Genomic DNA, 27630 nt, shown 5'->3' with positions numbered 1-27630 from the left:
TAAACTGTGGAACTCTGAAAATCTTCAATCCTTCCTCATTAGAAAGCCACGTCATACAACATGAGGGAGAGTAATATGCCATGATGTAACTTGAGGACACATGCAGTGAGACCAGATTGAGCAAGGACTCTGAGAGGGTATCACAAGAGGGCAGATTGCTGGAAATCTGGGGAGACCGAAACAGTGACAGAGTCCTCATATATGTAGCTATAGTGACCCAGAGAACTTGTGAATAAGCCCTTTTCATAAAAAAAGCTACATTGAGATGTGCTAGTCAACAAAAATCATCACTAGGTTCACCTAGAATATTTTCTTCTATGACTATGTGGAGGGAAGGGCGCTTTTCTCCCATGACTTACAGAGAATCATGCTTTATTATTTATGTAGAAACAAATAATGTTGAAATGGACAAGCCGTTCAATGGAACTGAACTGTAACAGCAGCCAATGTTACCCAAGTAGAGCTTGCCTGTGATTAAAACGAGGCAAAGTCTAAGATCTCAGTATTATAAAGGAGTACTCTGTTTTCTGAAAACTCCATGTTATTTTGTGTTTCTGCTTCTTTTTTACAGAATTTCATTCCTTCTGCTGTTGCTACAGGTCTGAATGCAGAAGCAGGGGTTTATAACATTTCATCAAAAACTAAGCTAGTAGCTCAGTAAATGATTAATTGAATAAATAAGAGTGGACACTATAAATGACTGCACAGATGACCAGGGAAGGCACAGTTATGCCAGTGTTGTAGAGAAAAAGCAAGTTACATAGATGGGCCAATTTTAAAAGAAGAGGTAGATTAAAATTTAAAAAGTAAGGGTGTCCCTAGATTAAGTAAAATGTCTAGGAAATTAGAGCAAAAGAGCCAACTGGCATTATAATGTACATATGGACAAAGCACTAACATCTCTAAATCAGAAGGTATAAAAGGTAATATAAATAATTTCAAAAGGAATATATATCAACTAGTTCAGAGGCAGAAAGGTGGCTGTTTAACAAAGGAGACTATCTTTAACAAAACGAATCCCACACTTAACAGGTAAGAAGTTTACTTAGTTGAAATGGTTAGCAAAAAGAAGATAAGCACATGATTCCTTACAGGGGTCAGAGGAGCAGAAGGAATGTGAAGTACTTAGGAGGCAGCAAGAGCATACCTCTTATACCAAAGATACTCTAGTTGTTGCTTAACGGATATGGAACTTAACTAGAAAATGAATCATCTAAAGCCATAGGATAATAACCCTCTGTGTTTGTTAGTCCATTCCATTTTGGCTACATTTCATTTGCAAATTAGTGTGACCCCAAAATGTTTTCAGGATGGTCCAACTTGTCCTAAATTCCATAAATAAACTCTTTCAGAGGATGCTGTTTTTTGCTATGTCTCTATTATGGTCCTTCACAGATGGACCATTTTTGTCCTTCCAAAGTCTAAGAATAACTCTTTTCGTTATCAAGACATACCAAAATCCAGTTCAGCTGCTCCTGTGGGATTCCAGTTAGTTTAGACACATCTGCTGAGATACACGCATTTGAATCCAAATGAAGCTTTTGTTTGATTATACATTTTGAACATTTATGGAAGTTTTTTGGGGCCAAAATGTTTTTCATTTTTTGGCACACCAAACAGAGCTCTTCAGTTATAAACACTGCCTTCTGAGCACCTCCAACAGAAATGCAAGCTTTTCATGTGAACAGGTGCCTCAGGAAGTTTTTGGAAGGTTTTACACTGAATCAGCTTTCCGATTGGAAACTTCTGAACAAGCAGTCAAATTTGCCAAAGAGACCTTCAAACTTGCTTGAGCAGTTTTCACTCATACAGACATACATTCACACATAGAGACAGCCCAAGTAAAAGCAAATCAGAGCCTTGCAAAACTCAAGTTTCTTTCTTAAAGGTTAAATACCATATGCAACCAAACTGAGCAAAAAGGAATGCATGACAGCAGAGAATGAGCAAGTACAACCTCGATCTTCATTGAGTGCTCTCTCAAAAGGCCTTACTTGACAGTTTATGCTATAACCTTTAGGTAAAATTTCAGACCCACCCAGTTTCCAATACAGTGTGGTCTCTGCAATCTTAAATGCTATGCCATAGAGTATCGCTAATTCCTTTTGCTCACAAATCTGTTGGAATTGTTATTTTGAGACACTTCCTTCTCTAACGTAAACTGCACCAAAAGCTTGAAATGGAAAGGAAGAAATAAATATTACTCTTTAAAGCAGAGGTTTTCTGGTAAAGCCCACCCATCACCTGATTTGCCTACAACTTATCCTTCCCACTTTGAATATAAACTAAAGAGAGGTTGCTGAGTAAAATAACTTTAAGCCTGAAGCCTCAAAAAGTTACCCCAGAGTGAAATCACTCCTCTGCTGGGCATGCGTGGAATTAGTGGGGGAAAATCTGCTCTCAAGTTGTTCCTATGGCCCCGGACCAGATGCTTTAAGGTGGCCAGAAACCTTTGTCTACACCCACTTAGCAGATTTCTGGCTCTTTATCAGGGACTAAGAGGTTTATTTGCAGAAATGAATCACTTCCTTCAAAATGTCCTTTACCCTATTTACATGCTTGCATATTCCTTCCATTTTGTTTTCCCCCTACAGCTTTTACTAAGGGAATTAATTATCTAGAAGAACAGGAACATACAGTAAGTACATCTGAGATCCAGGAGGAGACACAGTATGTCATCTATTAGGCCTGGCTAAGACCAGCAGCTGATGCTAAATGGGAAGGAACATGCACCAAATGTTTTTTAATCACAAAGTTAGTAATTAATTGCTCTTTAAAATACATTTTATGCTTCTTTCTGTCTGTGTACATGAAATGCACATTTATTACATGCCAAAAATTACAACATTATGGTTTAAATGTGACTGGCACGGAAGTCCGGAAATCAGAGTTAATGTTCCCACAGCAACTTTAATTCTGTCCGTGTGCACATGTAGGGCTATAATAGTCTTCCGTTTCAGGGTAATACATATAGATGGTTTGGGGAGGGAAGCTAAAGACCCATATCCTCAACTGTAGTTACAGGACAGAAACAAAGGATTACAGCTCTGCTCCTTCCCACATACGTGGATAGAAGCACTGTCCCTATGGCCTGTGTTGTGTAATCAGAGAATGAAAGAATCTGCTGTGATGCTACACTCTAGAGGACAGTTTCTGTTGCTGTGGGAACCTGAACTTTGCATTTCCTGACTTGGGGGTAATTAAAATGTCAGCCTTAATGTGGCATTAATGGAGTCTGCCATTAAAAAAAAATCCTCTTTGTTTTGTTCTCTCAAAAATTGCCTAAAAGTTCGAAATGAGCCAAATGTACTAAAAATTTGAACCACAGAGCCTTGGATGGGTGAAGGGAGTGGTTGGAGGGTGGGTGAGAGAGAAGAGGTCAATGAAGATAGATGAAAAAAAAAAAGAGAGGAAAAGGAAGAGCCCACAGTCTCCTTGATAGCATTCGGCTCCCAACAGCATGAGGCTAAACTTAAACCCACCCACACAACAGTTTGGTAATGTGTAAAGGTTAAATTAAAAATAAATAAAAACTGTTAATGTGTAAGTGCATCTTGGCAAGGACACATAAGAAGAGACAGTCTGAGTCCAGCATAAAACAAGGGGAAGGTAAGTAACTGAAGATGATCTGTTTCCACCCAAAGAAAAGACATCAGGTTAGGTGGATGGACAGCCAGGGAAGAAAGGAGTAGCCAGAGGGAGGAGCTTTGTCTCCCTTCAAATGGAGCCATATTTGGGGGAAAAACAAAATGGAAGAAATATGCAAGTACAAGTTCTGGTGGCGTCTATCACGAGTGTGACTGTGATGTGCTACAGCTTGGTAGTTGTCAAGAAAGGTTTTTCATATGAGAGCTTCATCTGCTCTACTAACTTGGTTGTAGTCCTGCTTAAGCATCTGAAGGGAGAGTTTGGCTGAGAGCATGCTCAGCCTGTTCAATGGTTAACTGCCCTGTCAGACACCTAGGGCTTTCTACCCTTTGCATTCCCATATTCATCTTAATGCCTACTATTATCATCATCTGAATTTGTTTGCCATTACATTTTTAGAGACGATGTAGAGGTGACAAGCTAGGAGGTAATGGGGGGAATATTGCTGAAAGAAAATTGTGTTCGTGGGTATATTGCAAAGTAGCATGAATTTCAGTGTTAACAGCATTGTCTTGCAAGAGAATGCATATCTCAACTCTGTTCCTTCTTATTTTGAATATTACTGGGATTTTTTTTTCTTACCAAATTTGAAGTGGCCCAGCAGATTAAGTAGCTGGGTGGGAATTTAAGGTCTTTGCTCTGAAGCCTGGCATAAGTCTTTCATATGGCAAAGCACTGTGGCTTGCCAACGCTCACTGGTTCGTAACAGAGATGACATTTCTTTTTTATGGGAATGACTTACCCAGTGTGTATTTTAGAACCCATTCACCAATAGGAGTAGTTACACATTTCTAACATCCCTATAAATATCCAGAAATGCCATCTCTTTGAACAGAGGATTTTGGCTGCTCACAATGGGAGCAAACTTATAAACACACCTCAGAATCAAAAGGCGTTAATTGTCTGGGTGTCAGTTCTCAGTTTTCTCATCTGTAAATGGGGAAGAATCATGCTGACTGACAGAAGAGGCATGACTAAGAATAATTTTGCTAAACACATGACAAAAAGCAAGGTGCTATAAAAATTCAGGCACTCGTGAAAGTCAGGCACCACACACACGGGTGGAATGTTCCTGAAGCTAAAGAGACTAACAAGTCAAGGGCACTATTTTTAAATGCCCCAAATCTGTTAGTTCTAAATAGTAACTGAATATTTTACCTTAAAGAAATTAGGCTTTTAAATTAATCTATGGTAAGAATGACATTTAAAAGTAAAAAAAAATATTTAAAAAACCCTCTTGGATGCAAGAAGAGCATCCAAAAAATTTAACAGCTTAAAATACACTTCTTTCCTGTCTTCTCTCAAGCAATCTCCAAATGGACAGATTTCTGTGAATCTTTCCTAAAAACAATTTTCTTCTAAGTGTAGGCTCAAATCAGGACAAACTATGATCCAAATATGTTTAGAGAAATGTATAATCAATTTAAACAACAGGTTGGAGCAGAAAAGACTTACACATCTTAATAGCAAAATCAAAATGACTTTCTAAACAACTGGAGATTTAGTTTGTCTTCCTATTCTTTCTCCTTCCAACTGCATTCAGACACCCTACTGAGGTCTGCTCACAGTCTTCTTCAGAGTCTAGCATCCACCTAGCGTTCTTCTAACCCTGCATGCTAGTAAGACTTGTAAGGCTTGGCCAGAGGATGCTTATAGTAAAGTACGATGCATGAAACTCAATGCCTTCTTTTTCTATCCAGCAATATTCATTTTGCTGTAACAAGAGATTTCTGGGTGAAGGCCATACTGTGTAATCTATCCCATCAGGCATGGCAAAAAGCCAAGCCATGAAGGTCTGCATGCAAAAGCTCCAGACCCTTCATCACAGACACAGACCACTTTCCTGGCAGGTAGTCACCATTTGCACCTATCTATAGGCATGATGCCATGCTATTTTCCAATTCTTCCTGCAGTTACTATTAGGAGATGGCCAGCAAAGAAAGTCTAAGGATGTGATTATGTTGACAGCCTGGAGAATACAGTCCCTGCTTTGGACCCCGGTATCTCCCCATAAAAGCTGCAACTTGGTTCAGATTGCACAGGCTGTAGAAATCCACTTGTTTCTCTTTCCCTTTTCTCATGACAGCTAGTGTGCAGTCCCTGCCCAGCATCTGTAGACAAAGTTCTCTTCATATCTGCCCTGCCTGGGATCTCATCCCTTCAGGTGGAGACCACTAGGACAGAGCAGCGGATGGTTTTCTGGATCTAGACATCTCCCTCCAGCTGCCTTTCCAGAATCTTTAGAAACCAGAGGTTTAGAGTCTTACTTCCTAATTCATCACCTTTATCTTCAAAAGCAGGAAAAGGGTATCATTTTTTGAAATACAACATTTTTTGTCCTATCTTACTTATTGTGAAGAACAGGCCAGCTTTTTGCCAGTTCCCAGGCATCCTGTGGAGAGAATCAGTTCAGTGGTTGTTGGGTATCTTAAAACAAAAAGGAATTTTCTTTCAAGAATGGTGCTGTCAACACACATGTGTTTCTGAGGTATCAGGTTACAATTCAGAAAGAAAAAACAAAAGATCTCCTAGCGTGATTTATCAACTTTCTTAAAATAGAATGGAAGAAGTGACTTCCAGATTCGTGAGGAGATGGTGAAAATAAACAGCAAAGAAGTGATTTCAATAGTGACAATCTCATTAAGCTGCCCATTTCCAAATTTAGCCCTCAGGCAGTTTTTTTAATTAAAAATATTTTTAACCTGACTTCTTATTGGTTATGTGTTGTCTGGGTGGCTTTTGAATTCTTGGAAGCCATTCTCTTTTCCTCTGTAAATTTATGCTATCCTTTAACCACTTCAAAATAAATTAAAAACTGGAAAGACAGAAATTCAGCCAAGCTACATGAAACTCCAGTAACTAATACAAATCTGACTTGTGTTATGTAATTTCAAAATGGATGTTTCCTAGTGTTTCACTGGCCTGAGGTCCGAATTCGTTTGTTTCATTTAATAGTGGTGGAAGTGCCTTTATTCAGAGAAAGAATAATTAGAAAGCAGCAATGTGACTTCTTTTTCTGAGTTACAATTGTGAAAGAAAACATGGCTCTCTCAACTAATCAGTCTTTTGAAGCCAAATGGCTGCTTACCTGCCTTTTAAATACAATCTCGCTTTGAAAATATAAAATGGCTGAATCAAAATGGTGGCACGTTGCTTTTGGCTACTTCAGAAGACCAAATGCAAGCAGCTTGCTCTGCATGTAAAACAGCCAGGCCCCAGGGGGAGAAGCACTACTACTCTAAGCCCTGGGAAGACACCATCACCTTCCTGGTGTACTCACAATCAGATGACCCGGTGTGAGCGTGAGAGTTTGTCAGTGAATGTGCTGAGTGGAGGAGGGCTGGGTCTGGAGACAAAACAGCTTCAAAGTTCAGGCAGGGAAGGCCCGGCTTGGCGCGGGATCCGCCCGGCTGAGTAATCTCATTCTCCTCAGATGCCTTCTGGTTTTCAGCTGTCTTGGGTTTCTTCCTGAAAATAAACAAAGGGCCCTTTGAAGGGACTGACTGCATATTTGGGAAAAGGCATTTTTAGAATCTGTTAAAGATAACTTGATTTTTTTTTCTGAAGGGGGATGGGAGGAGGGAGTCCAGTATGTCCCTTGTTTTAAAACAAGCTGATTCTTGTTTTTTTTTTTTTTTTTTTTTTTTTTTTTTTCCCTCCAGTAATGGCCTAACTGGGAACACATGAAAGCATATGGGCCAAGCAAACAGCACCACATTTGGACTCTGTTGGCTGTATAAAAAGACCCTGTCCCAGAACTTTAGACAGCTTGAGCTACGTATGGCTGACATTATCCAAGAAAGCATCCTCCCTCCCACCCCCTTTAGAGTTTGAACATGGTCTGGAAAAATACTCGTGGAGGTTTACCGTTCTAGCATTTGTCAGGAAGCTTAGAGTCAGGACCCGTGGAGTAATGGGAGGAGCACTGGACTGGGAGTCAGGAGACTTGAGCTATGGTACTAGCTGGGCCTCTAACTTGCTGTGTGGCCTTGGGCACCTCACTTCACCTCTCTGGGCTTCAGTTTCCTCATCTGTAAAATAAAGGTCTCAGATTAGAAGGCCTTCACGGTTCCTTCCAGGTTTAAGTTTCATTTCCTGGAACACATTATGGAACATTGAACTGTCTTACTGTTAACAGACTTTTTCTGTTCTTTTTCAAATCAAACATAACTTCAAATCCCAATCTAAATTTGCAAAAAACTGTTCAGATGAGAGGGAGAATGATGGAGGGTGAGGTGAAAAGACTTAAGAACTGTTTGAGTCCTAGTACTTCAAGAGGGAAGGGAACCCCGATAGACCGACCCCACTCTGAATTCTGTTTCTCTGTACTCTGTATTCTATTTTCTGTATTTCTTTGTGTTTTGATTTTGTCCTTTTTGGAGTTTAGGATGTGATGATGTGGCCAACAGGACAGAAAGAGGTGAGTGAAGTGAAATAGAATACAACTGTTATTAGAATAAGACTAGGAAGCTCAGCTATAGTGCAGGAATAGGATTAAGTAAGGTGTTAGTCGATCCGGACTTCTTTCCTCAGAACAATACAATAGTAATTGATAAGTGAGCTTACAATATGTATACATTAGACCTCAGTGAAGATGAACGACTAGTTCTTGAACCCGTCTGCAGTTTCCTTGACTTTGTGTCTTTTGCTGTTTCACTAGGTGGAGAGTAAGCAGAGAACGCATAGTTTTGAGAGATTATGTGTGGTACATAATTTGTTGTAAGTAGATTTGTTTCCATGCTTCTCTTGTTTCTATGAGCAAGGCATTGGACGTGTTATACAGAATATTTTGTTCTATAATTTGTTGTACTGGGTAGTTAAATCTGCCCTCGCAGAATATGGTGTTATGATTAGTATGTTGTGTGTTTGGTCCAACAGGTTGTGAAATCAAATCTGTTTCTTCAGAGGGCAGAAGGCAGAAATAGCATGGTAAAGATTAGAATAGAAGAGAAACTTTCAGACATCTTTTTTCAGCATTACAAGAGAAACAACAAACTATAATCCCTTAACCATGGTTGAATGAGTGACTACAGAATTAACCCCCAAACCTGGAACATCTTCCCGGACCCCCAGAGAGTAAGATATTCTAGTGTTTTTGTTGTTGTTTGTTTTGTTGGTGGTGGGGCTTGAACTCTGCCCCCCGAATGTTGCCTTTGAGCTCAAGATTAGCGCTGTACCACTTGAGCTACTTCTGGTTTTCTGGTGGTTAATTGGAGATAAGAGTCTCATGGACTTTTGTGCCTGGGCTGGCTTGGAACCTCCATCCTCAGATCTCAACCTCTGAGTAGGTAGGATTACAGGCGTGAGCCCAGCCTATTTTTTTTTTTTTTTTTTTTTGTGGATACTGGGGCTTGAACTCAGCCTGGGTGCTGCCCTGAGCTCTTAAACTCAAGACCACCACCCTACCCTAGAGCCAAGCCCCAATTCTCATGTACTAGAGGCTAATTGGAGATGAATCTCAGGTCCTTTTGTGACCATGTACAATTTGATCCTCAAATTTCAGCCTCCTGAGTAGCTAGGATTATAGGCTGAGCCACCCCCAGCCTGGCTCCTGCCTAGTTTTTTTTTTTTTTTGAAGAAAGTATGCAAGGTCAAAGTCTCCAAAGTCCAGCTCCCCTTTGCTGTGGCAGACCAGTACTTCCTCAAGAGTCCTCACTTCTATCACTGTGTCTGCAGTTGGGAGCAAACCTCAGGCGTTCTCTGCCTTCAATCCAGTCCTGGCAATTCTGTTCTCTTCCTGTCTTCTACTTTCCATAACTGTGATTCCTTTCTAATTTCATGCAATCTTCTATCATTTGTTGTTGTTGTTTTTTAATCTGAAAAACTTTTCTAATTGTTATACAAGCCTCGGTGATTCCTCTACACTTGCTTCTTTGTATTGTTAAATTCGAGATGACACTCACGGTCAGTTCCTTCTGTGCTCTAGCTTATCTTGTATGTTCTATTCTATATATTGGCCACACGAGACTCTCAAAATTCTTGAATATTCCCAGAAAGAACTGAATCTTTTTTTTTTTTTTCTGGGACAAGAGTTTTGTCTGTCTATCCTAGGCTAGCCTGGAACTTCCTTGGTTTCCCAAAGGCTGGACAGGTGTGCACCACAATGCCTGCATCAACCCCTTATTCTCGTATGTGGAAATCAGACTTACCCTTTCTACTTACTAACTTCCATCTCCATCCTACAGTTGTCTTGATAGCATTTCTTCTCATCTCTTTCTCTGAAATCCTCCATTACTTTTTAATAATCTTACGTTATTCACTAAATTTCATTTTAGTAACAGTTATGTGCTTATTCCATTTTAAGATAGCGACCTCTTTAAGGATATGTTTTAGTTATTTTTATATTTCCTGTGTTCATCCATTCTTTCCTTCTTCCTTCCCTTTCATCGTTCACTTTATTCATATATTCATTTTACAAATATTTACTATGTGCCTATGATGTGCCAGAATGAGTTAAGGAATTAAACAAACCTGGTTCCTGTCCTCCAAGAATTTACTGTCTAGTCTATACGGTGAAGCAGAAACATACACAAAGCTGTCATTTAAGAACTGTGAGTTAGTGAAATGAAATGGAGCTGAGAGTAGTCATTATTTGTACTCCAGTTAAGTTCTTGTCTCATATACTTTGAAATCTACCTAGCCTGGCTGTTTTTTTTTCTTTGAGTTTATGAAAGCTAATTATTAAGAGTGGTACCATTTTATATAGTAGGACTGGGCTAGTCTTTATAATTCATATACATAGAGAGTCAAAAACCTACCAATGAAAAATATTATCCAGAAGGAAAAAACAGTTTAACTATAATTCTTCTAGACAAGGCCTACACTAGTTTCAGATGTGAGGTTTGGAAATGAAGGACATTCCTAAGCAGAACTCCATGGCAAAACCACCAATGTCCTTTTATTTTTAACACTGCGGACATTGTATTGTTATGATCAAACCGACTAAAGTATGGCACACATGAGGTGTGTTATTCCAGTTGCAACCTCTCGGAATAATTAACACACAGTTTAATGAATACCAAGAAGCTAAACGATATCTTGACTGATGGGTTAAATGAAGGGTAGGCTGTAGATGAGTGGAAAAAGAAATGGTAAGGGAGAGGAATGTCAAATACAGACATAATACAGTATTCACCCATGAAAATGGAAGTAAGTATCATGACATGGGAAGGAATGGGGAAGAAAGAGAGAAGAATGATGGAAGGAGTAACTCTGACCAAAGTGCACATATATGCACAGGTTAAACTGAAACCCCTTTGTACAATGACTTTTAAAAAAAGGCAAAGGAATACAAAGAAGTTGTATTGTTCACATCGGTGTCTTTGGTTCTTTGCTTTCTGCCTTAAACTGGATCCTTCCTCCTTTCTGACATCTTGCACCCTCCCCCTTTGTTTCCACAAGTATCACCCTTGGAGACCAAGTGTGTGGAGACATCACACCCACCTCAACAAATAGGGCTCAGTCCCTTATTTTCATTTTCTTTTGTTTTCTTGCTTTCTTTTTTTAAAATACTGCTTTACTTACTTTTTTTAAAATCACCGGGCTGATTCTGAGCTGCTCAGACAAAATTGCTCACTGTTTTCCAAAGCAATTCATTTCCATTTCCTGTCTCAACCACTCTCATGGTCCTCCTTTTAAACTCTCTCTCTCTCTCTCTCTCTTTTTTTTTTTTTTGCTGGAGTTGAGAACCACTAAAACAGCACTGGTGTGTCTGACATACACAGGTGCTGTTTCATGACCTCCTCCCCTTTTTTTTGCAGTATATATTTTTAGTAAGGAGGAAAGATCAAGCTTTGTTGTTAGTAATTGAAAATATCTTTTCGGTTTTATAAAGGGAATTGTATCAACAGGGCACATCTGAGGACAAGTCTCTTTGAGCCTCAGTGGCCCTGCACTATTCCCTGGAGCCTTCAGAGGGCAGCAGACTCCAGGCAGTGTTTCAGAGGCAAACTCCTACCAGAACCTTCCTCTTTGGTCACCATGCCAAAGGTTGGTTTGCCAAGCTCTTTCTGGCCTCTCAGTCTCTTTTCAGCTTCATCTTCCCCATTTTTCTCTCTTTCTTTTTCTTTTTCTCTCTCCTTTTCTTTCTCTTTCTTTCACTCTGGTAAAATTATACATGCAATGAAGTCTCCCCTCAACCAGAAAATGAAAGCTCCAATACTAATAATAAAAATAAAAGTTAGACAAGCCAACAACAACAAAGAAAGAAATCAGGGAAAAGAGAGATTTACAATAGAACAAAACCTAGATACATAAGGCCATATAGTATGACAGCTAAACGAAAGGACCTCCAGGATATAGAAACAAAAGCCATATAATGAATGATTGTTGTCCTTAATATAGTATGTTATCTCTCATCTCTTTTGCTGTCCCTTGGTTATCTCATATTGTTACAGTATTTTACCTTGTTATCTGATATATTGTATATATGCTTATTTGGTTATTTGAAATAGGATAGGGAAAGGGGTGAAAACAAGATGAGGGGTGGGGGTGGGGAAAGAAATGGGGACCAAGACATGAGAAAGGGTATTAATGTATGTGAAGTAATGTATCGTCAATCTGGTGAATATAATGTAACCCTTCTATTAATTACAATAAAAAATATATGGAGAAAAAAGAAATCAGGGAAAAGGGGAACTGGATCTGGTCAGGGGCAGGACTTGAGAACAAGAAAAGGGCAGATGTTTTGTAAATATATGCAAAGCAAAACTGGGTGTACCCTGAACACTTCCACTGAGAAACAGACCAATCTTTGTGCACTTCCTCCCGTCACACTGCTGGGGCTCTGCATTCAAAAAAAAAAAAAAGTGGGACCACAGGCACTGGCTTTTCAACGGTCAGTTCTGACATTCTGACCGAACATCTCCCAATTGTCCAAAGAGAACAAAAACATTTTCATCTCCCCACTGCGAACATTTCTGCGATGAGAGAAAAGCTGCTTCAGGAACTGGAAAGGCATTTTAAGGTGACTGGCAGCTGGGTTAGCCAGCAGAACCTTCTGGTTTTTAACTCTGCCTGCGCTGGCCCTGACAACAAGTTTGGGGCTGAAACATAGCTGTGAGTAAGGCTGTGGAGACACTGGCTTTTTCCTAACCAGACCATATTGTATGTGGAAAGAAATATGCATTAAAACATATGGAGGAGATGGTAGGTATTAAGCATGTGAAACGCATGGAAATTAACCAGATCGGTGGCATTTGATGTATATATTTCACACTCGTTTGCACATATTGTACACATACAGTAGTGGCAGTGCTTTCTGCAACATATGGAAAATAAATATTTTATCCGTGTGAGCTCTTATCAGTCTCTAGGGTCTGTTGAAAGGAGAGTGCTCTCTTCTATCTCCCTCTCCCAATTTTCTCCCTTCACTGGGCTCCTGCCTTCTCTTGCACATTAACATGCCTTCTACTTATCAGCCTGGTTAGATAGGAAAGACTTACTTAGAACATCTTTTTGATAAATAATTACTCAGTCACTGGCTCCAGATAATTTAGACCAGTGATGCCTCTAAAGCCTATTTTGGAAAGGTAACCATTTTCCTACTTTGCTCTGCACTAGTATATTTTCGGGGTGGAAGGGGAAGGGGATGACAAAACCTTCCCAGTGAGGGTAAAGCAGAAGAACTGAGCTCCACTACCTCACTGTGTCCTATAGGAAGCTCATGTTGCTCATCTGGAAAAGCAGAGCCATAATACCTATCTCCTAGGACTGTTGTGAGAGAAGCCATGGGATGAAGCAGCGCTAGGGCCTGGTACACGGTAAGCACTCAGTAATGGTAGCTCCTTTCAGAGCATTCTTGTGGGTTTTCATCACGTTAGCTAGATCCTGTGACACTGCCTTTATCTTGGTAATCTTTTTAGTATCTAGATTTAGGGCAAGGGCAAATGGATTGTTATTGTAGCAAAGGTAGAAAGACTGTTAGAATAAGCAAGCTCTTTAATACTCTGATCTCACTACATTTTCCATCTCACATCTCCTTTCTATTCACATGCTTGTCATTGCGGTGGCTGTACCAAGAGCTCCTTGAAGTTGAGGGTCAAGCAGGCTTCACTTGGCCTAGAGACACCCATCGAGTCAGAACAGTATGGCCTATTCATTGAAAACAACCTACAGTGCCCTTGCTTACCACGCATTCTTACAATGTATCTTTTCATGATGTGGCCTAATATTCTCACATCAATTTAAAATGTTTTCATGGTTAAAGCATTTTGTTCTTTCCTTTTTATTTTTTTACCTTTCATGGCAGGGCTGACTTGTAATGCTTTAGTGTATTTGTCCCTCATTGTGCCACTCAAGAAATAGTTGGCATACATAAAGGTGTTAACTAAAGAGAGTTTCATGAAAGGATGGTACACTGAGGTGTAGATGAGGCTAAGGGACCTTGAAGAGGTGGGGAAGCACTTGGGGCTGGAAATCGTGGAGCTCTTTTAATCTCAGCTTTCAAACACTTAAAGTGAAGGACAAAGAAAGGGCAGGGTGATCTTAGTCCAATCAGGTGGGGATTTGAACTAATAAATAGCCTACTTTCCCTCTCCTCTCACTCTCACATCTCTTGCTGACGCCTTCTCTTGGTCAGATGTAGAGGTAAGCCACAAGAGAGCCTGGACAATGCAGTACTGAGAAGTCTCCCGGATTGCACATCAGGGCAGAGAATGGCCTGGTGTTTGATTGAGGATATTAACAAGATTCATTAATGTGCGTATTCTTCACCTTTCCTGTCTTTCACCCTTTCCTCTCAAATACCCTTTCTGAAGATAAGAATAAAATAAATAACTTTTTAGCTTTTTAGGTGCCCATTTTGTCTTCAAGAAAATAAAATGTCCATGAAGTAGAGACTTGTTTGATATGCTTGCTACTGTACCTTTCGTCAAGAACAGTGGCTCACACACAGTGAATGCACTGTAAATTTTAGTCGATTGGTACGTGTATTCCTCCCTACGATGCCAGACTTTATGTATACCTCATTTAGTGATGACAACAGCCTGCACGATTTTGCAGGTAGTATGCTAAAATCTCATGCTTCTCTTAACCACACCTCAAGCTTTGAGACTGGACCTAAAGAACTGTCAAGCCACAGGAAGCATGTAATTTGGCAAACAGTTCACATATCAATATCTCCCCCTCTTTATAGAGAAAAGAGGTTTTGGTATTATTTCTCTTCTGCATGTAAGGAAGTTGACTGTCTGAATAGCAGAGGCTGCATGGATTTTAACCCCATCTGTCCACTCCCTAGGGCCCACGAGAAAAGAAAATATTTCCTGTGGCAGAGGAGGTGTTTGTGGAGGACTGAAATTCTCAAGGAACAGCAGATTTTGATTCATAGAGTCTTTGCAACACAAGAAGGTAGGAGTGGTACTGGACTCAGAAACTAGAAAGCAGTGCTACTTACACCAGCATAGTTATTCTCTGATGAAGAAGGGAAATGCTCAGTATCAGTCTAAGGGACTCCTTAGAAATGATACAAATAACAAGTGAATAACATAATGCTGTGTGGATAAGTTCCTTGTGGCTATGAACCTGTTTTTAGCCTTTTCTACTGTCTTAGGTCCCATTCGCTTGATCCCGTTCATACTGCAGAGCACTGGCAGATTCCCACCCCTCTCCTGGCCAGGGAAGTGTTTGTCACCTAAGTATCAATTACAATCCGAGAGACTAAAAGCATTTCAGGTGGAAAAGTGACACAAAAACCAAACAGAATTCTGGCTTTATCTCTTTGGGTTTAATTTATGCCAGGATGGCCAAAGACAGCATATATGAATAGGAAAATCCTACCTGAAGCTAAGAGGAATGTTTGTCTCTCAGGTTTAGAATTTCCCAGTAACAGAGATGTCTGTAAAACATCATCCCGTTACCTGCCTCACATCATATAGGAAAACTTGTGAATACAGCAACTATAATATATTTTCATTTAAAAATGCACAATTAAGGTATTTTGCATGTAGAATCTCTAAATATTTTCTACTTTTCTAGAGGAAAAAAGAACATACTTATCTGTCTGTTTTAGTGATGGTTAGTGAATCCACTATATCACTTGTGTGTGTGTGTATGTGTGTGTGTGTGTGTGTGTGTGTGTGTGTACCTGCCTGACCCAGGACCTAGACACTGTTTTTGAGCTCTTATAGTTGAAGCTAACCCATATGAGTCACAGTTCCATGTCCAGCTTTTCTGGTGTTTAATTGGAAGTCAGAGTCTCATGGACATTCCTTCCAGGCTGGCTTCAAATTGCAGTCCTTAGGTCTCAGCCTCTTAAGTAGCTCGAATGACAGGCATGAGCCAGTCACTGATCGTAATTTTCTTGTAGGAATTTCATGTCCGACCCCAACTCATTTTTGCGCATTTCTTCCCAAGGGCTGTATTTCTGCATAAATTCTTTTCATGAAAAAAATTACACAGAATCATGTACCCAGAGGGCACAGCTGAGCTTCCATGATGGCGAGGAAATACAGTAGAAAGGAGCCTAGCTTAGCTAGGAGGTAACTGGACTGGATACAGCTCTGTCATAGGTTGACAGAGGTAAGCAAAGTTAACTCACAGATTTGATCAGGAAATGACAAGCTACCATTGAGAATCACCAGAGTGGGATACAAGAAGGATAAGCAGCAGAAGAGCAGACCATACTTGGGGAAGTGGCATAGATGACCATTTATTAAGAACAGTCGCAATTCCTGCGAGGGCCAGGATGGATAAGAAGGGTGCTTCGCAGGGCACTCACTGAATGCTGAAAGCTGGGGAACACCACAGGCACATTAGGACTGAGCTGGGTTCCTTTGCTTCATCTAACACCTAAAATTCCATCTCCTTTATTTTTTGCCAGTCCTGGGCTTGAGCTCACGGCCTGAGCACTGTCCTTGGACTTTCTCAAGGCTAGAGCTCTACCACTTGAGCCTCAGCACCACTTCTGGCTTTTTTCTATGTATGTGGTACTAAGGAATCGAACCTGGGTCTTTGTGCATGCGAGGCAAGTACTTTACCACTAGGCTAAACTCCCAGCCCCTCGATCTGCTTTTACAAGTGTGTGTGTGTGTGTGTGTGTGTGTGCACGTGTGTGTGTGTTCATTTAAATTATGCAAAGTGAACTAAGAAGTCTTCATTGGTGTAACATACTCACAGTAGTTTTCAAACAAATGGTGTCACTCTTCAGGTAAGTCAGTCCAAGGCTTAGGCCTAGTGCAGACATTCATTGGGGCAGGGGACAGAGAGCAGCTGCATCTACACAAACAAACAACAAAAACCAAGATTGTTAGATGAGTAGGGAATGATGATGGTGGTCTTTATTGCTAATAATTCAACTCTGGGACTTGGCTGTGAGGTTGGATTTGCATCTTTGCACCAGCATGGAAGGGAAAACAGAAGATGTCGTTCAGACTCCATTTTCAGTCTTTCTGCCTGGCTGCCAGAGGGATCTGAGAGAACACTAGCACCTTTCAGCTTATTTTTGTGGGTCTGATTTGGAGATAAAAGTCTGGCAGTTAAGGTGAGTGGAAATACTGTCTTTCAGTCTTGTCACGAATGCTTCTTCTGATGTTGTTCCATTTATTATTTATGGATTAGTAAGTGACAAAATTCTACACGTGTGGCATAAGACATGTGTTGAGCTTTGTATACATTGTAGAATGGCTAAATTGGCATCAGAAATTTATCTTTTTGTAGCGATCATAGTTTAAATCTACTTACTCTATTAGCAATCTTCAGTATATGATAGATTGTTACTCGTAACAGTCACTTATGTACAACAGGGATCTCTGAGCTTATTCTTCTCATCTAACTAAACTTGTATATCCTTTGGCCAACATGGCCATAGTTTCTGGTAATTATGATTTGACTTTCTGCTTCTCCGAGTTCAACATTTTTGAATTCCATACAGAAGTCATGGCATATTTGTCTTTCTAGGCCTGGGTTGTTTCATTTAATGTAACAGAGTTCCGATTCATCTCTCGTGATGGATGACAGACTTTCTTTCTTTTTAAAGGCTGAATAGCATTCTACTGTGAGTATACCTGTCTCACAGTTTTGGTGTTTTTGATTCCCTCCATCTCTTTCTCTTTCTTACTCAGCTTTCCCTATTCTAAAGATACTGAACCACCTGGCTTAAGCTTTTGACTTCACTCTCTATTGCAGTCTCGACTTCCTTTCATATGTTCCAAGCCTCAGGAGTTTAGCCTGCAGGGCTGCAGAAATGATTGCTATTTGTCTTAGAGCCTTTAACTCCTTGGTATTTTTCCAGGCCCTGACTTTTGTCATATTAGGTTCCAGTAACCCTTTGTTCTTGAAACTCTTAGTCATTTGCACTAGAACACTGACTTAACTTCTTCCCCCCCCCCCCCAGATTGCTCTCAGTTTGCTCTTCTGCCTCCACTGGCTTGTGTCTCTGTCCCTGTTCTCTTCAAGTAACATTCCTTAAGGCCTTCCTCCCCTCAGGCTTTGTCTAGATCCACTCTCCACATGGAGAGTACTTCTCAGTAGAACGCATCCACATTTCTATTTTTAGTTAGTGTTTGTCCTCAGAGTTCCAAATCCCAATTCTAAATAACTGCTAGTTACTGATATAGTCATTCATTTCTCCATTCAGAGTTCATGTAGCATCTACTAGGCACCTGGGAAAGATGAATAATTCAGTTCTCCAACTTTGAGAAGCTTACATTTTCATCAACTATGACCAGGCTCTTCTAGCTCCAAAAAGTTTGAAACAAGTTTATACCCTTTCCCTCAAAATCTGTCCTCTAGACTTTCCACTTCCTTCATTGGCTCCACCTTTATTCAGCTGCTTGGGTATATGACTGAGGAGTTACCTTTAATTCCTCCTCTTTATTTTCTTCCTGTTTCTAGTCACATGTCATTTCTGTGGTTTATACTCTGCCTTTAAAAAAATTTACTTTATTTGTTTTCTATATTTAACATATACTGATCTCTTTGCTACCTTCTGTCAGGACATCTGAACAAGTGCCTGTATTTTTTTTGCTTCTACTTTTTTATCTCATCCTTCACACCAACATTGCATTAATTACTTAAAGTATCAATCTAAATGTATTCTTCTTTCTTCAAATCCCCTTTGCTTATTGGATTAAATAAAGGCTTCTGAGTTTGGCATTCATGGAGACTAGATTGAAGCCCTAATCTCTTTTCCTGCTCTTCTCCCTATAGTGCATTCTACATTCTAGCAAAGTCCCACTCTTCCCACCATGTGCATTGCATTTTCCTTCCATTACATATATCTTGTTTATAAGCCATGTGAATGCCACCTCATTTAGAAAACATTCCCCAAAGGGAAGTGTCCTTCTTGAATCCTTAAGCACTTTTCCACTACTACTTTTTCTATGGATGCTATTAACTATGATTTGTTTTCTTCTTCCATAAGCGCCTTGAATAGAGAGATAAGTTATTCTTTGGTGTACCAATGGTATTCAAAAAATACTACCTCCAGACCCAAGGGTTCAGAAACAGCCTGAGAGCCAAAGTTTCTTTCTGATCCTCTCTTGTCCTGTCTTCTGTCTCTTTCTCTTCCCCTATTACAAGCTATAGAAACCAGCAAATCCTTTCCACAAAGTAGGAGATCGAAAAGTAGAATCCCCTTGCCTCAAAACAAGCCATCATGCTTCACAATATTATTTTAGTTTCTCTCTGCCTTGCTATCTTAGTGCTGGACATAAAGAAATTATCTGACCTACCTTGTCTGACAGTAGATCTGAAGACCACCATTTCAGAAAGGGTCCTCGGGTATGGCCAGGTGGAAGGAATACTGCACAGGCAGGCCAACAAGAATCTGAACCGACAGGCCTTGCTAGGTTTCCCTACTTAGCCTATCATTAGGTCATATCTTTTTGTCCAATCATATTTCTACCCATCTGTCCATGCTTCATCGAACTTAAACATAAAAATGGACATCTTTGGCTTTTCATTTTGAAGTTTCCTGTGTCATGTACATTATGAGCACATAAATTTCTAATGTTCTTCTGTTATTTATTTGCCTTTTGTTATGGGGTGCTGTTAATCACGTCCCCTTATGGTGGGGAGGCCGCTCTGTATAGTGCATGAATGCTGATGTCTACTGAACTGACTTAAAAGAAATAATCTTACTAAGAATCATGGGAACTGAGGATGAATATAAAAGCCGTTAACACTCATCTACTCCAGTACTCTCATTTGTTTTTGTTTACGAGAGAGGGAGGGAACTACTTGCTAGTGGATGAGCAAGAAAAACAGATGTGAAAGGTCACAAATCTCTAAATCAGTGCCTGCTTCAAATCAACAGGCCCAGGAGACTGTCAATAGTAACCTAATTTGAAAGAATAACAAATTGAAGTAAAAATACTGTACTCCAAAATTAAAAAAAATAAAAACTTTATTTGCCTCACCCATACAAAACGAGTACCTATCATTGTATTAATAATACGTAAATATCAACAAAGGTAAATTGAAAATAGGAAGAAAATAAATTCTCAAAAACTATCAGCAGAAATGGTAAACTCAGGCTGAACTTCAGAATGAAGTCTCTCACAATTTGGGAAAGTTGTAGGCCGAGCTGCAGCTTTTGGTGAAAACAGTAATCCCATAATTAGAGTCATTATTTTACAGAAACAGATGACTGACAATCTTGCTACACAATCACTTCTTTTTCTAGCTAGCTCTGCCCAGTAGCCCTGCTCTACATTTTCACTTTACACTTATTTTTACTCTTTTATGTGTTGAAACATACAGGTGACCGCCTCAAGTCTGTTCTCAGTTTCTTGCCTTGTGATGGAAGAAACATGGTTTGATACCTTCTCAATCCTTAATGTAATCACGTTCTCTCACCCAAAGAGAAAAAGTTCCCTGGAGAGCCCAAGGGAGAACAGAACTTATTTCATGGAGGAAAAGCAGACTGTTCTTAGTCATTTTTCCTTGGCTAGAAAAACTCCCTCTTAACTATTAACCCACAGTATGACAGGACTTCCTCTTTCTCTCCCAGGTGAGCACATAATTCAATGTGATTTACCAGAGGAAAAATTTGGTAATTTATTGTTCAAACTCTTTTTGGCCTATATAGTGGAGTCGTGGTACCAATTGAAACATTTAGTAAGGAGCAACATAGCAGATGGAGTTCAAGAGATCTTTATTGTTCTTTCTAGCCCACTACAGGATTAGAGACCAACTACCAACCTTCACCAGACAGAACTTCTTTTTCCCACTGGTAAGTACACTGGAACAGTAAAAGAACTCACTGTTCACTAGGTCTAGTACATTGCAGAGAAAACTGATCTGATATCGTAGAGATCTTTCATATGATTAGACAAGTACACATTTTAAATATACCTAGCATTTGCCTTAACTGTGTATTTTATAATAAAATAGTGCCATAACTTTTCTGTTTTTAAACCCATTTCTCTCAGTCTTGTGTCTTGCTCTTAGGATCTTACTTCCAGTTTTTGGAACTGGTCATCAATACCCATCTTCTTGTTTTCCCTGCAGCTCTATTAATCAGAGATACTGCAGGTGTGTCCTGTTTTAATGCTTAAAGGGTGGCTACACTCTAAAGTAGACACAGGGAAAATGACCTTATGGGGTTTCACATTCATTTCCTTTTCATACTTCTACATGCAGTACCCTCAGTTTTTAAGCCAAAAGATAATTCTGAGGGGCTCCTTGTGTCATAAATGCCATTCAGAATCTGAAAACTCAGTTGGTCTCTCTGCCTATGACATCAACACTATAATAAAGAATCTGTTCTGGGGACCTAGCTGGCAAGCTTCTTGATGGTGTCAGAGGCAGAAAAGACTGAGGGTCAATGCTCTTCAGCCTGGTACACTGCTGATGTTTCTGTAGATTTATCTTGAAAGCCCTTAGACAGCACAGCAGTTATGTAAGTTACTGCCACATATCACTGTAAGTAGCTTTCTGTAGAAGTCCTATCTTAAAAGGTTCTTTTGCATTCTTTGTAACTACACAAAATGATTCTAAAATAAGAAGGCATTTTCACAATTAAATATTACAAAAATGTTAACAGTTACTTATGATGACAACCACTGATTAAAAGTCTTAATTTCAACAGTAACTTATATGTGAATGTTGTATTGGCATGCTCATTGTACAGATGAGGAAAAAGGAGACTCAGTGAGCTCATATTGAAAGCTACACGATAGTGAGGTCAGAATCCAAGGCAGATCTCTCTACCTCTTTTTTACTGTGGAAGAATCGTTCCAAACACAAAATAGACACCTTGTAGTAGGTACTAAAATGTTTATGTTATTTTCATAATGTCCAGAGACATGGGAACATAGATCTCAAGGAAGGGAGCTTTTTCTGAAACTGTTAAGCACAGGGTTTTCCTACTCCTTTTCCTAATTGATAATGAGAATGTCTTATATCAGTCTTAAACTCTAATGAGCAAATGGATCAGCTAGGGTTTCTGACTCAGCATGTATGAGGTGGGGTCTGCAATTCTGCATTTCAACCAAGCTCCCCAGTGATGCTGATGCTTCTGGCCGGGGTATTGCAGGTCTTGAACTTGACATGCTCCTGCCTAATAAGGTTTAGCTGTAAAGGATCAATTCAAGTCTCTAACTTGGCTCCACAGCATGATTGGCTTCTAATTTTGGGTTTCTTGGTTGGTTTATCAGGAATTAGACAAAAATCAAGAAGTTTCTAGCATTTAAGCACGTTATGAAAAAAATTGTTTTAGGTTCCCTTGGGGTCGCCCTAACCTTTGAAAATTGAAAATGATAATGGCTCAAGTATTCAAAGTTCCTATTTTTCACATTATTGTTATTTTTAACAATAATTATCTAGTAATAATTTAAATAACACCTTTCCTCTGAGAAATTCAATGGGCTTTACCAACCTTAATTGTCTAGCAGCAATTCCCAGGTGTAGATAAAGCTATCTCAAAGATAACAGTAAATTTAAAATTGTTCTACTTCCCTCATTTCTTAGCCCCAAATGTAGTAGTGAGGGGTTACTAATTGGCAAAGGCCTACTATCTCATAATCTGAGGCACAGGAGATTTCATAAAACAAGGGTAAATGCAAGAGATAATCAGTGATGGGGGAGAATTTAATGTTGGAGGAAAAGGAGCAAGAGTTCATCAAGGAGTAAGACTAAAGTAAGAGAAAGTAAAGTCAATGATCTCATGTGAACCATTTAACTTCTAGGTGGGTAAGTTTTTGTCTTCAAAAGAAGGAGGTTAAGTTAAAAAATTTAAGGTCCCTTTAAATTCTACTGGTCCCTGGAGAAGAAAAAAGTGGGGGAATTAAACAGCTCATCAGTCTGTTAAACCATTAAACCTGCTCACAAAATCTTTTTGACTTGATTTTTTAAACCAATTACCTGAAAACAAATTCCCCAGTCCATATCACTAATTCCACGTCTCTGGAAATTGGTGAAAAGACCAGTTAATGAATGAATGAGGCCCTGAAGGCATCGTGGCCAAAATAATCAGGAATCCCTATCTTTAGATTTCTGATACTTGTAAGAACTGTTTCACTTTTTAAATTTCAGTCCCTTAATTAACCACTAGTTAAGGCCCATGTCCAGAAAAAAAAATACCTCTGATGGCTTGAAAACCCTCGGGATGGACCTGCCAACAGAAAGTGAAATCATAGCACTACTGTTTGTCACAATATATCTATGTTAATTTTCTCCACTGAGACCTCTCGATTCCTTTTTGACAATTCACAAACTGTTATGAGTTGCACATCCAGAACTCTTAGTGTTCAGGTACAGCTGGTTCTTGTTTAAAATAGGAGCTCTTTAGGATCAGGTGATGTACAACACCCGAAGGCTTTCTGTTTTTAATGAACACCTGGTGATGTGACCCTTCCCTGTTGGCTTCCTCCCTCTGCCCCTCTGTCTTTTTACACTGACTCTTGCTGTCCAGAAAGCCTCTTAGGTCCTGGTTATAGCACCGTTTTACTCTCTGTAATGAGGATTCTGACCTCAACATGATTTATGACACAGCATGTTATTTGGTATTATCACAGGTTTCTTTACATCACCCCTTGCATGTTCTCTGGACTCGTCACTGTATTTTGTGATGAAATGGAAAAACAGGTAGCACAAAGTGACTGTCATTGTCCTTTTCCTGATCCTCTCGCCTCGGTTGCTTAGTATGTGGGAGCATTGTAACTTTTCACTTATTCTTTTTATTTCTTATAATTACTCACTGAAGGTGGTCATTATATTGCCATTTTATAGATAAGGAAGCTGAAACTGTTTAGGAAAGTTAAGGTTATTAGCCACCGATCACAGAGCCATACGGAATACAGCAGGAGGGAAGGCTAGGTTTGAGTCACGAAGCCTGAGGCCCCACCTGCAATCACTGAACTACGAATCTCCTGTCTTTATTCCATTCCTCTTCATTTAACGTCCTCATCCCAGGCTTCTATTAGATTCTTGGGCCCTCTAATGAGTTAGTTCTTGAATTCTTTTTCCATGTCTTCTACACTTGATCAATTTGTTTTCCTCCTATGCACTGATTAAGATTTTAATCTTCAAATCCATTACTGTTTCTTTTTCTTTTTGGTGTTTGAATTGAGAGTGGGAAGCTTATTAGGTAGATGCTTTATGACTCTAAACACATGACAGTCCTTTTTGTTTTTAGATTATTTCCCAGATAGGGTTTCGTGTTCTTACCTGAATGGACTCAGGGCTGTATGTATGCATGCTCCTATTCTCAAGTACAAAATCCTATGCCATCCAGACCCTCATTCCTGCTTATTGTTTCTGGGTACAAGTCTGTGGTCATTCTTCTTAGGGTGTCTAACTTTTGTCAAGTCCTAAACTCTATTTTCTTTTTTAGTTGATAGACTTGTGGCTGTACTATAGTAAGAGAACCTATACTGTATCATATGGTAAGATAACTTGCTTTCATCAACTTCTTTACTATCTCTGAATTTTAGCATTTTTGTTTTCTTAAAATTTAAACCCTTTCCATGCTTTTGTATTTTTTCAAATATCCTCTTGACTCCTGATCTTTACTCTTGCCTTTGGACTCATAAGTGCTACTCTGTGAGGACTGGTATTTTCATTACTAATAGTACTAGATTAATAATCACAGAATAGTTTTTTTAAATCTTGTTTTCAACTCACACTCTTCAAAATCCCTTCAGGCTATACAACTCAAAGTGAGTTTTATAGGATTGTAGAACCTGAAGATGTATCTCAAAACAGAAAAAAAAAGTGGATTTAAAGGTGTTGAAGATGCCATCTTTGTTCGGGTTTATTTGATTACAGATCCTCTCCCTTCTCATTTTTTTTTAAAGCTAGTCACAGGGCTGGAACTCAGGACCACGGCAGCGTCCTTGAGTTTGTGTTGCTCAAGGCTAGTGCTCTATCACTTTGAGCCACAGCTGTATTTTCAGCTTTTTGGTAGTTAATTGGAGATAAGAATCTCATAGACTTTCCAGCCTGAGCTGGCTTTGAACTGTGATCCTGGGATTTGTCTCCTGAGTAGCTAGGATTACCAGAGTGAGCCACAAGAACCTGGCTTCCACCTCATTTTAATTGAACATTTATTAATCTCAGAAAATGCTCAAGGAAAAGATGTCTTAATCGATTTTCTTTTCCTGGTTGCAAACTCTTTGGCCTGTACATGCAGACTTGTTGAGTCTCTTTAAATAAGCCTTCCCAGAATTCCTTTCCATTAATAAGTAGTTCATTGGATCTGTCAGTGTTAGAAAAAGGGATGAAATTTCTCTGAGTGTATGAACATAGTTGCAGTAGAATACCTTTATCAATCATTTTCTTTCAGAACACTTCCCCCTTTCAAGATCCATAGGTAATAATTTATCTTTCATAAAACTTCTTTACAAAGGCTGCATTGATCTACCTTGACCTTTGCCACAAACTTAGCACTTGAGTAAACAGCTATAGTTCAATGCCTGTTTTCTATTTCATTAGTGGGGCGTAAGTTCTTTTAGAGCATGTATTTTCAGAAATGCCAGCACATGGTTTGGGCCCTTTGTGCACAGAATGATACAATTATGTTACTGGTTATCACAGACATGATAGATTAGAATTTGATTTCTATAGGTGACAGTTTAGGATGGTAAAGATGCAGGTGGAAGAAATACAACCTACCATCACCCTAATCAAATCCACAAATGTTACCATGCATCCCCAGTATTTTGGATAAAGGCTAGACCTAGAAGTGATTAGGTGGAAATAAGAATGAGCAATACGAATGACACCAAATGGAAAGATGGGTAGAATAACTCAAGAACTTTGTGAAGGATTCATGAAAACAATTCATAAAGAAGTCAGGAGCAGTCTTATGAGGATCTGTAGCTAACTACTTGTCCTGGGATTAGGGTATGTAGCAAACATTTGCAGAATATGCTGATACCTTTCACCCATTTTCTAGCCTCTATCTCTGAGACAGTCTGGAGACACTACATTGGGTAAGCTAAGGCAATTTAGCAGTCACTTGCGCAATGTGAAACCCCCAAACAATGAATTCCATCTTCCTCATAAAACTGGTTTACTACTACGACACAGAGTAGCACAGGGCAGGTTTTCTCAAGCCAGTATATAACAACTACATATTAAAAGTCTTTGACTTTTTCAGATTAGATGCTATCTAAAGATGAGACTAAGCAGGGCTCCTAATGGTGAGTGTGCTGGTGGGGTTAAGGTCAGTAATTTAGTCTCGAGACTTGGGTCAGAATTTCATACAAGAAAATAATTTAGTATATCTCCGGCGAACTGCAAGAACAAATGAGCATCATATTTTAGTACAAGAGAAAATGAATTTTATTGAGGTGTAGTCTAAGAACTACCTTTCTGGATTAAAAAAGTAGTATTTACACAAATTAGATTAAAACTATTTTAGAGGTGATCATCTTTACTTGTTTTTACTTGAAAGTAGATATGGGTTAAGCCATATAATATGTTCAATAGCAGGAACTGGTGAAGATATCACAAATAGAACATTTTTTGTCAGTCCTTAGTTAAAACTCATAACAAATCACAATATTGATTATTACTAGTAATCAATAATACGTATTTTCAAAACTGGAGATTTTATTATTGGGTGGATGAAACTAAGTGGCACAGATAATTTTCCATCATCCCTATAGTCAGAGCTTTCTAAATGATTTACATATTTGAAAGTGAAAACAGACAACCTGCTTACTGGGTATGTAGCAGAAAGGGAACAAGGGCGAGACTTATCTTTTGAGTCATGGGTGGTTTGGGTCACAAAGCACCTTAGTTTCTTAGAACAGATAGCTTACTTTTATGTTCGGGGTGAAGCCTGAAATCTTCTGTTTCTCTTTGTGAGATGTCACTCCTGCTGGGGACAAGGAGATGCTACAGGAGATGCTTTGTCAGGTTGGTTTAGCCTTATGAATGGTTATGTGATACTTTCAGGAGTACACTAAAACCCAGTGATCCCCACCAGAGATTGCCAAGACTAGAAGTATAGGGCCTGGAGTTGTGGTAGAGGGGAGGAAAGGGCAGTGTAAGTTGCCCTCTAATAAGGAATAGGGCTTAATTGAAAATCAAGGATATCTGAAGGAAACATTTTTGCTTTTTTTTCCTTTTTCAAAAAATATGATTGTCAACAAGCTTTGTGGGCCACTTATGAAGCCAAGCGGTAGCTGGGAAATTGGAATTATCTGCCTTTTACCTCTGCATCTGATCAAAAATAGTTGACACGACCCTGGTCAAGTCATTCAATTTTCGAAGCCTTATTTTCATGTAATGTTCTTTCATGGGTAAGGGGTCAATAAATGGCATAACTGTCAAGTTATAAAATCTTTTACCTGTAAAATGGTATTGATACTAATGTATGCTTTTCCTTTCCATAAAGTTATGAAGCTCACACACCCAGAAATGGTGTGAATACTGTGGAGCGTTATGCTGGTGCAGTTTGGAGGAATCAGGCAAAGGTCTCCAGTGGGGGGGCTGACAGCCAGTCCACTTCCACTAGGGCTTTGGGAGGAGCTGTAATAAGGCACTGGCACTGGTTCAAATCCTACTCCACTTTTCTGGCAAGCGGCATAGCAT

At 39.4% G+C, this 27630-nt stretch overlaps 1 protein-coding gene across 9 annotated transcripts in view; it reads right to left on the bottom strand.

Moving 5' to 3' along the window:
* Positions 1 to 27630, bottom strand: part of Zbtb20 (zinc finger and BTB domain containing 20) — a 703280-nt gene that overhangs the window by 36532 nt on the left and 639118 nt on the right. For all 9 annotated transcript variants that reach the window (XM_090346050.1, XM_090346059.1, XM_090346067.1 and 6 more), the window contains 3 exons: positions 16760 to 16860; positions 7516 to 7679; positions 6929 to 7116 (listed from right to left, as the gene is read on the bottom strand). In XM_090346050.1, the coding sequence (XP_090202176.1) occupies positions 6929 to 7116; positions 7516 to 7526 (199 nt within the window). In that variant the 5' untranslated portion in view covers positions 7527 to 7679; positions 16760 to 16860. The remainder of the gene's footprint in view (positions 1 to 6928; positions 7117 to 7515; positions 7680 to 16759; positions 16861 to 27630) is intronic.

Source organism: Megascapheus bottae, chromosome 1, assembly GCF_031878675.1.
Source record: "Megascapheus bottae isolate mThoBot1 chromosome 1, mThoBot2.hap1, whole genome shotgun sequence".
NCBI lineage: Eukaryota > Metazoa > Chordata > Mammalia > Rodentia > Geomyidae > Megascapheus > Megascapheus bottae.
This window is presented reverse-complemented; position numbering and strand designations above follow the sequence as displayed.